Raw genomic sequence first — 10,072 nt, 5'->3', positions numbered from 1 at the left:
AAACAACATATCCATGCCACAGTGTTTTAAGACTCAAGTCAGTTTAGAAAGGAAAACAAACATTCTACATTTTGCACTCCAAAACCTTTTCCAGTAATGCTGTGATTGGTATGGCCACAGTTTCTATATTATATGAAAGTACAGGATTTCACCCCTAAAGTTCACAGATACAGCATTAAAAACAGGCCAGAGGGATCACAGACCTGTAGTTCTCCACAGTAACTCTGGCATCCTCTAAAACCTCACTGGACAGCAGCACGTTTCTGGGGTCCGTCACCATGAAGAAGTGCTGAGCTCGGCCCATAAACGTGCCCTGGTCCCATCGTGGTTCTTTAATGTTGATATTCAGAGGCAAATCTCCAGACATCCTATTCGATTTCTGTGAAGATCATAAATAAGTCTAGGTTATAGCGAGACTGAGAAACATAAGATGGTTTAGTAGCTGTTCAAACCTGATTTGTGGGAACAAGGTAATTGGTAGACTTAAAAACAAATGATCATCTCTCAGAACATCTCTGTCATGAAGAATGAAGAACTGCAGCTATGCCAACATAGCTGTAGGTGACATAGTTGAAATGGTTTCAAAAGTGAAAGTAAAACTAAGAAAATTAATGGCTGGGATCATTAAAACTAACAGCTCTTAAACCATATTTACTGATAAACAGGACGGACCCTCTTTCTTTATGTTCATGAATATTAATTCGCTTATTGCCATGCACGCCTGTAAACAACAATGCCTGCCAGATGAACATGTGAGATTAGCAATGCATATCAAAAGAGGAAGGACTAGCCGGGGCTGTTGTACTTGCACAGCTGTTTACTGCAGATAGTATGTAACTGAACTGTTTATTAACTGGTATTATCTATCTACCATGGCGAGCGATATAACCCGCATATTTACTGCTAATTTAGCTAATGCTAACTGCTCTGCTGGTGCGATGTAAACTGACAAGGACATGCAAAATACCTACATTTCCTATTACATGAATTTCATTTCATTTGACCGAAGCTGTCACCTTGTTAAGCCGAGTTGTATGTGCTATTTTCACTTATAAAGTATGCAATTTAATTACAAGCAAACTCAAATCCCCTTCAGCCGGCTAAAATACCGTTAGCTAGCTTCAACGTAATCTCACGTAACGTACATGAACACAACCATATCAAAACAGACAAACGTGCAGTTTTGCTTGAAGAGTCGTTCAGTAAAATATCTGACACAGACCTTGCTAAAACACCACAGATACCGTTAGCGTTCAGGTACACCTTGAAGCAGATGACCGCAGTGCTGACTGCTTTCCTCTGCGTGCTGACAGGATTGAACGCACTTCCGGTCTCGCCTTGAAAACCTGCGTGAAGAGGGTTGAAATGATGAACGGGCACTTCTTGTGTGAAAAGGCGGCGTTTAGAGTACATAGACCTACAGTTGGCTCGTGAGACTGCGCTGTGATTGGTGGTTGGTTCTGAAGGCGTGGCCTGGATGAGAGCTGCATTATGATTGGCTATTTGATTCGTGCTTTTCCTGAGATGGGTCATTAGTAGCGCCAGCCGCCAAAGAACTTATAGTGACTTCTATACTAAACTCTATTGGTAGCGCTTACCTCCACATGCGCTGAGTTGCTTTAATGGGGATTTTGAGCTTTTTGAAAAAGTATTAAAGGTGTTCTAAGCCGATATCAGCAATTTAGCAAAACTTCAGCCAGATGTATCCGCCCTCCAGAAAATGAGTGACTGGCAAAGAACGTTTCTGATGGGCTAAACAAGTTAGGGCCGCTCTGCTAACTCTCTTTTTAAATATATTTACAAAACATATGATTATCACAGACAGGTGTAATATGTGAAAAACACCTATTTCACCTATTTCAGTCATATGGTATCAAATATGTACCTATAGTATCAAAATAAACGCGTACGTGCAGCACTTTTGACCTTTAAGATGAGCCAAATTAAATATCAAGCTGCAGTTTGGGATGTTACAAACAAAAACGATTGTTGGAATATGAAAAAAGGAATATGAATATGGCGAAAAAGACGTCTAAAGCAGAAATTTACATGTACGATAGATACATTATAGGTTGTTAATTATTCATTTTCAGTGGCGAATTCGGTTTACACTGCAATACAATTCTAGTACACGTAAAAACCAAATTCCCAGAAAAGAAATGTCGTTGAATGACCACTACATGGCAGTATAGTGTTATGAAAGATGCTCCGATCTCCTTGGCGCTCCAAAGGGGATCAATTCAAGAAGAATTCACATTCACCATTTGATCAAAAGAAATTCTCAAACACTTCTAACTGCAACCATTTAATCCTGATAGATAATTGAACCACAAATGAGAAGAGAAGCGTGCTGCATCTTGTTGAAATGCGCTTCATTTAGTGTTTGATGGCAACGGGCGCTTACCTGCAGACCAACGTGAGACTTCATTGGATCTGCACTTGTTCCACAAGACCACTGTTCATATAATACTCTTATGCTATGAGCGACGATTGTCAACCACTGGACCAAATGAGTTTGTGCAGTGTGTCCTTCTGAGCTGCTCCACATAATCCAATCACATGCATTGAGAGGCGGGCTTAAAGGAGGCTAATATGGTCTTTGCTTCAGGTGAGGTCATGCGGCACAACATGGAGACAGGTAAAGGCATTTCACTTCATCGAACTTTGTTTTTCTTGCATTTATGCATCACATTAACAGCAGCCTAAGTAGGATAAGTAAATAAGGTAAATTAGCTTTTATTTAGGATGAATCTTGCTGGTAATGCAAGTAATTTCCTACTAACTTGTTGACTGCATCTGTGCCGTGAGAATGTCTCATAGAGGATGATCTTTGTATAGTTTTAAGATCTTCTCACCCTGATTAATTTAAACTAGGCTATTTATTCTGCCTTTAGAAGCTCAGGCCCTGGATGAGGGTTAGAGGGGAGGTCGGCACTTTGCCATGGCTCATTCATCTGACACGGCACACAAAGACATGACGAATGGGGCTCATCCCAGTGCCCAGCCAGGGCCCTCGGGCACTTCTACTCTACCACGCTACCTGCACAGGAAGCAGCAGCGCCAGAGAGGAGTGAGATCTTCCTCTCCTATGGGCAGGGTCATCCTCATCAATGCACCTGTCGATGGTGAGTCTTCTACAATAGTTTGCACCTTGACATGATCTAGATGCAGGTAACCAACATTTTCTCATGGCAATTCATTGCTATTTTATGTTTTGGTGAATTGGTGGCGAATATGTATAATTTTGAACTCTCTCATTTGTAAATTTTTGTACAATCTGCCTATGCCACTTTAGGTTTAGTGCTGGACATGAAGGCTTAGTTTAAAAAAAATAATTTTTTTTAATATGTTTTTGTAAATTTAAATGCATGCATTTAGCAGGCACTTTTATCCAAAGAGTCATACAAAAGAGGAACAAAGCAATTTGTCAAAGAAATATAAATTCACAGAAGTTCGCCCAAAATTTTTTTTTTATGAGATCAGGCTGAGGTAATAGTTTCTAAAGTATATTTATTCCATTTAAGGATTAAAATATAATGGTACTGTATTGGTTATTGGCTAATATTTGACTTAAAAAAATTAAGTAGTATCAGTTGATATTGGATATTTTTAAATGCTTAACTTTAGTTCTTAGTGTTTTATTTATTTCTTAGATTTAAAAAAACATAGTTATAAACTTTATAGTATCTGTTATCGGCCATAGCATGAAAATGATCTGCTTAACTATATCAACCAGATCCATATCTATAAATTGTGATATCATGCTTCCCTAGGACAATAACAGTACAGTATCATCAAACAGTGAAATGACACAAACAGGATCCTGTGATGCTTTTTAAACAAAATTGAAGGGGTTGCTGAATGCCATACAATTGTTGACTGACATCCCTTTAAAAACACCCCCCAAAAAAATGAATGTTTAGTTTTTTAAACAAATTCTTACATAACAACATATTATGATATGATATGATATGATATGATATTATTTATATTATATTATATTAATTGAAAAAAATTAGAAAAACATTGACAGAATCCATTAATAAACTTGTGCTTTGTATGAAGAATTTATTTTCAGAGGAACTTTCCATTTGTGTTTGATTTTGGTGCACCATAGGTGGGGATGACAGTGAAGACATCCACACAATTACTGTGGACAAAAGTGAGGATGGCAGGCTGGGCTTCAGTGTGCGGGGAGGCTCTGAACATGGCCTGGGAATCTTTGTCAGCAAGGTGGAGGATGACAGCTCTGCAGGTACAACTGATGAGGTCACAGGACTGGGATTTGCATTTGAGATTTAAGATTTATTACATCTTACAACAAGGTATGTATGTATAAGCTATTGGTGAGTTTCAAGTGAATGTGAATGTGGTTTCATCATTCCACGCTACAGAGTTGGCAGGCCTGTGCGTTGGGGATAAGCTGGTCGAGGTGAATGGCATAAGTCTGGAGAGCATCACCATGAGCAGTGCAGTAAAAGTCCTGACAGGAAACAATCGTCTGCGCATGGTAGTAAGACGTGTGGGGAAGGTGCCTGGTATCCGCTATTCAAAAGAGAAGACTACATGGTAAGTGGGTAAAGATTTTATGTGCTCACTTGAACTTGATTTACTATTTTGTAGGTTTTTATATCAGGCAAAGCACATTCTATCAGGCTGAACATCATTTATAATATTATTTCTGCACCACTGTCCACATTTATTTCAAGACACTGATATTGGCTAAGCTTTTTTCTTTACTGTTGTTTGTTTTCAAACTTTTTTATTAACATAAACTGTCCATCTCCATGAAGTGTTGATATATTAAATCAATTAATCAGAATCTGATTCTGTATGTTTTTCAATAAAAACAATACTTATTAAAGGGTAAAATACATCTGTTCTCAGTTTACATATACTGTATATATTGTTTTCCAGGTTTTTGCATTTTTTAAAAACTTTAAATTATTGAGAATTTGAAGTCATCCTGTGGAAGTTTGCTGAAGATCCCTGGTTACAATAATTACAAAAATTACAGTTTTATTGTGTATCTCATATCTCATGAGATATTGTGTATCTGTGCATACAAAAGTTTTAAAAAATCAATTATTTTTATTTTCATAGCTATACAAATAAGTAATTAAAAGCATCAACATGACCTTTAGTAGTCTGCAATGGCAAGAAAAGTAGCTGTTTGTATGGCAGCTTGACCTGTCTCCCACAAGCCTGCCTCCCGGAGGTTGTCCAGATACCCTTTGACAACTCATGACAGAAAAGTGTGTTTTGTCCTTGAACATTTAGAGGTTCTTTTGGTGTTGAAATGCTGTTTTTAGGCATTTATTTGTTGCAGATTTGCTGAATGATGACTGACTGAACTGAGAAGATAAGCAGAGTGTAGTGATGGGCTCTTTCCCCCCTGCCTTGACTAATGGGGGTGGAAACCCTGTGACTCTTGGCCTTTTCTTGTTATCTTTTCCTTCAGCTTCTGTTTCAGCATTCAGCAGTGGTAGAGTTACTTCAGTGGTCTTCTCAGCCATTTCATTAACTGATAGTAGAGTGAGCAAGTTTATTACAGAAGCATATGTGTGTCCTGAAAGTTTGTGTGTGCTTGTGTATAACACTGGATTTTTACTTAAAGGTGAAGTGTGTAATTATTCATATTAAAATATTTTCTCCTATCGTAACTTAATATGGAGAGACAATTATAAACCATTTGTAGGTTGAAGTGGAAACACTGTTTTTCTGTGTCATATCATGTTTGAGTTTGAGGGCTGGTTATCTGTTTGTCTGACCAATGAAAGATTGGGACAATTCCGTTTGGCCATGCTGTAGTGCAGAAATTAGTTTGGGGTTGGTAAGATTTTTAAATGTTTTTGAAAGAAGTCTCTTATGCTCACTAAGGTCATTTGTAACTTAAATGTAATTTATCCATGTGATGGCAAATATTCTATTACACCAACATTACTTCAGTCTTCAGTGTCACATGATCCTTCAGAAATCATTCTAATATGCTGATTTGCTGCTCAGGAAACAATTCTTTTTATCATCAATGTTGAAAACAGTTGTGGTGCTTAATGTTTTAATGGAAACCATGATGTTTTTATCAGGATTCTTTGGTGAATAGAAAGTTAAAGAACAGCATTTATATGAAATAGAAATCTTTTGTAACAATTTAAAAGTCTGTACTGTCACTTTTAAACAATTTAATGCATTCTCACTAAATAAAATAATGAATTGCTTGTAAAAAACATACAAATATATGTAACAAATGCAGGGTAGATTTGATCCACCGAAGGATGGTAGTGGAAGAAAGTGGTCGCACACCTTCAGAGGCCAGTTCAGATGGAGCCCTGCGCAGAATAGTGCACCTTTACACAACCTCAGATGACTACTGCCTGGGCTTCAACATCCGCGGTGGCAAAGAGTTTGGCCTGGGCATCTATGTCTCAAAGTAAGACATAATTACCGTGGATTTGAGGGATACATTTCCATGTCTGACAACTTTATAACAACTGTTGCCTAGATGCTATGATCAATTGTTGAACTTTATAAATGTGATGATTTGTTTAATTTTGTGATAAGGCTGGACCCTGGTGGCCTGGCAGAGCAAAATGGAATTAAAATGGGGGATCAGATTCTGGCAGCCAATGGAGTGAGTTTTGAGGACATCACACACAGCAATGCAGTAGAAGTGCTAAAGAGTCACACACACGTGATGCTGACTATCAAGGTGAGAATAACCAAAACATTAGCAATAGACCCCCCCCACACACACACACAGTTTTACAATTAATTAGTAAGGAATGTCCATCTTTAATGACAAAATGTACAGTTTTACATCGGTGTGTACATCTTAGTTTATCAGGAAGACAAAATTTAAGTTTTTAGTTTAGCAAGACAAATTATTCCAAATTATTTTTTTCATATTAATTGCCACCACAGCATGTTAAACAACACAGCCTCTTATTGCGTCTGGGAGTGAGAAAGCATAGCAAAGCAGACAGATGGCATTTAGCCGTCACATTCCTGGTTGCTCGCTTTACTCAGGCAGAGCTCAGGTTCCACCTGTGAAAAACAGCCAGCGGGTGTGCATTATTCACCAGGCCTTGGGGATCAAGTTATAATCAGCAGAAAGCCTCGTTTTATGGCCTTTTCTCATTGCCCCCATGGCAAGGCTCTGTCAAACCTGCAGTGGTGCTATAAGTATATAGGGCTGCTAAATGCCTGCTTTGTTAGCTATTGATGCCACTTTGTGGTGGTAAGTATGAGCTCTGCTGGTGATAAGTGAAGTGACAATGTGAGAAAATGTCAGACAAGGATCAAAGCATAAGGAGAAAGGGATGTTTTTTGAACTGTGCTGCAGTCTGTTCGAATCCAGCTCTTGAATGACGTTACTGCCGTAACAAGTGACTTACTTTCCTGCAAGGCAGATCAGGCTGCCTCCTACCATCATCTTAATGATGTTCAAGCTTAACGATGTTTTGTGTTCATGAAGTAACAAGCTAACTGTGACTTCATGTACACCTAGGGCATCAGAAATGAGGTCATATCCTCCTGACTTGACTGGTGGAAAATGCAGTTTGAAGTCATTTTTAGGCTGTTTAGACTTAATTTGCACAATGAATTATTTCTAACACAGGACTTTGAACTTGCATGCAATGTAATTAAGGCTGTGGCTCCTTTTCTCACTGCGATTATGTCTTGTGTAATATCCTGTCCTAGGAGGCTGGCCGATATCCTGCTTACAAGGAGATGGTGGCGGAGTACAGCTGGCTTAATAAATGTATGTAAACGATACCTGCAAAGTGCAAACCTCACTATTTAACATCTTATCTGTTCATGGATAGGTTGTTTGCTTGATGCGACCCACTCATTTGCACTGATATCTTATAGAAAAGCAATTTTCATAGTTAAATTGATGGTGTGCACTGGGACGGTCCATCTCCAGATTAAAACGGAATACCACATGTCAAGCCAGATTTTTTCATTGCTCTCTGATTCTCTGTTTTCCATTTAATATGGATGGCAGTGTCTGAAAATAGCCACACATTAGATCTTAATGTTCACATTCAGATAAGTTGACCGGGAGTGTGCATGTTTGTAACGTCATGGTGATTCAGGGGTATTTAGGTTGCAGGACAGAAGCTCATGTATTTCTGATCCATATTTAACACTAGTGACATTGATATATTGTTCATGCAGATGTAAAAGTACATCAGGACTTTCTTTAATATTTATGAGGCTTTTGGCTGCCATGTCTGTTGCTATATTTGTTATGATTATTATTATAATTTTTTTCCGCAAATTGCAGTTGTTATCCAAAAAAGCTATTTCTATCTATTTAATGCATAAAAAAACATTTTATTTGTATAAATTAATGTATTTAGGTGGACCCAGATAGATAGATAGATAGAGAGATAGAGAGATAGATAGATAAAAAATAAAAAATCTATTAAAATATATAATCTATAGGCAAATAAATAAATCATATTTTGGTCTTGAGTAAATATATTAAATGAAAGTCTCTATTTTTCCCCCTTAGTGGCTAATGGAGGCCAGCCTTCTTCCTCCCAGGGTTCAGACTCCTACTCCTCCACTTCCTCTCTCTCCTCTGGGACGCCGGTCAGCTCTCTCAGTGGCCTTTCGCAGGTCATGTTCCCTCCTATATTTGGCTCAGAGATGGTGGATGTCTGTATCTCCACTGAGGACCGCTCATGCCGGCCCAGCTCTGAACGGATAGAGACCGCCATGCAGACTGACCCACTGGAGCCTGACACCACATCAAAATCTAGTAGGGTCATAAACACAGAAACCAGCCGAATGGTTGGAGAAACTGTCCTGTTAAAAGACACAGTGATCCGCAGTGGGACTGCCAAATCTCGGACAAGGACCTTCTCTGCTGGGGATAAAGAGACTCTGGACTCCCCTAAAACGGCAGTCCTGATGGCTCTCAGCAAGCCTCGGAAACCCATCCGCCGATCCCAGAGTCACATCACTGTGTCAGGTACAGTAAGGCTGTTTGAAGAGATAAAAACAGTCTGTCAAAAGGCTGTGAATCAAAATGAGGTGAGCTGCACAAGGCCGTCCTCTGTTTGTGTCACTGATGTAACTCATAACTCAGTTGTAGTGCCGGGGCCCAAGGTCACAACCAGATCAGTGATGAGGATCTTGGGTTATTTGATACACACACCATGCTGTGGAAGCTCCGCTCAGAATAGAAAATGTGTTGTCGAAAACCAGCAATTGACCTTTAGAGTCACACTGCTACATCTGTTTGTCAAATATATAGCCGTGTGCTGCCATTGCATCTCTGCATTTAAATTAACTTGGTTGAATGCATAATACATCAGCATTACTGCATGGGATCTTCCCGTGAAAGATTAACGGATCAGACTGGAGAATCTGATGCCTTGCGAAATGTATGCTCAAAATCCACACAGCAAAGTATATATTATCCTGTTTTATTTGCCAAGCTTAATACCTCACACTGTGGAGATAAATGACAGGAGGGTTTGTGGCCTTTAACAAATGCATTCAATCACAACTTAACATAACAAGCTCTTCTTGGGTGAATCTCACGGAAACATGTCCAGGTCGTATTTCACCCCAAATCAAAAATAGAAAAATAATAACATGCAGAAGAAAAAATAGATATAATGGCCACAAATTAATAATTTGTTCCCACAACTTATTCATTCTTTACCAAGTTGTATTAAGTTGTTCTCTCATGGTAGTTAAATCATGGTCATGTTGAACTATTTGTTCTCTTGTTTTAATTTAGTTAAATTGTCGATAGAAGAACACAATTTAAGAAGAACCAATTAATAAACTGTGGAAACAAATTGGCCACAACATCTAGATTTTTTTGCCAGAATGTCATCCGTGGGGCTCTGTACATTTCCCTCAATTGTCGTTAATGTATGCTGATGTTTTTATTAATTTTTTTTTTTTTACTTGTTTACAGAAATAAAAATGAAATTTAAAAATGTAATGAATAAAAAATAAAAGGCAATAGAACATTCACATTATATTGCAATTGCAATATGGTCCTAAAAGTAGGTGATACCATTATATATATATATATATATATATA

At 38.3% G+C, this 10,072-nt stretch overlaps 2 protein-coding genes across 4 annotated transcripts in view; one reads left to right on the top strand and one right to left on the bottom strand.

Moving 5' to 3' along the window:
* LOC107570532 (sideroflexin-1-like) overlaps nt 1-1,374 on the bottom strand; it is a 7,833-nt gene extending 6,459 nt beyond the window's left edge. For 2 of the 3 annotated variants that reach the window (XM_016256757.1, XM_016256758.1), the window contains exons 1-2: nt 1,223-1,374; nt 204-379 (exon numbers count right to left, since the gene is read on the bottom strand). In XM_016256757.1, the coding sequence (XP_016112243.1) occupies nt 204-367 (164 nt within the window). In that variant the 5' untranslated portion in view covers nt 368-379; nt 1,223-1,374. Of the gene's footprint in view, nt 1-203; nt 380-1,145; nt 1,171-1,222 lie in introns of those variants that run through there. The other variant, XM_016256759.1, reaches the window with a different exon arrangement.
* Nucleotides 1,375-2,941: 1,567 nt separating this feature from the next.
* The window catches only part of LOC107570534 (uncharacterized), a 21,421-nt gene continuing 14,290 nt past the window's right edge, over nt 2,942-10,072 (top strand). Inside the window, exons 1-7 of the mRNA XM_016256762.1 lie at nt 2,942-3,125; nt 4,118-4,255; nt 4,395-4,569; nt 6,254-6,430; nt 6,562-6,709; nt 7,702-7,762; nt 8,522-8,983. Of these exons, the coding sequence (XP_016112248.1) occupies nt 2,942-3,125; nt 4,118-4,255; nt 4,395-4,569; nt 6,254-6,430; nt 6,562-6,709; nt 7,702-7,762; nt 8,522-8,983 (1,345 nt within the window). The remainder of the gene's footprint in view (nt 3,126-4,117; nt 4,256-4,394; nt 4,570-6,253; nt 6,431-6,561; nt 6,710-7,701; nt 7,763-8,521; nt 8,984-10,072) is intronic.

The sequence above is a fragment of the Sinocyclocheilus grahami genome, unplaced genomic scaffold, assembly GCF_001515645.1.
Source record: "Sinocyclocheilus grahami isolate Dianchi unplaced genomic scaffold, SAMN03320097.WGS_v1.1 scaffold1470.1, whole genome shotgun sequence".
Taxonomy (NCBI): domain Eukaryota; kingdom Metazoa; phylum Chordata; class Actinopteri; order Cypriniformes; family Cyprinidae; genus Sinocyclocheilus; species Sinocyclocheilus grahami.
This window is presented reverse-complemented; position numbering and strand designations above follow the sequence as displayed.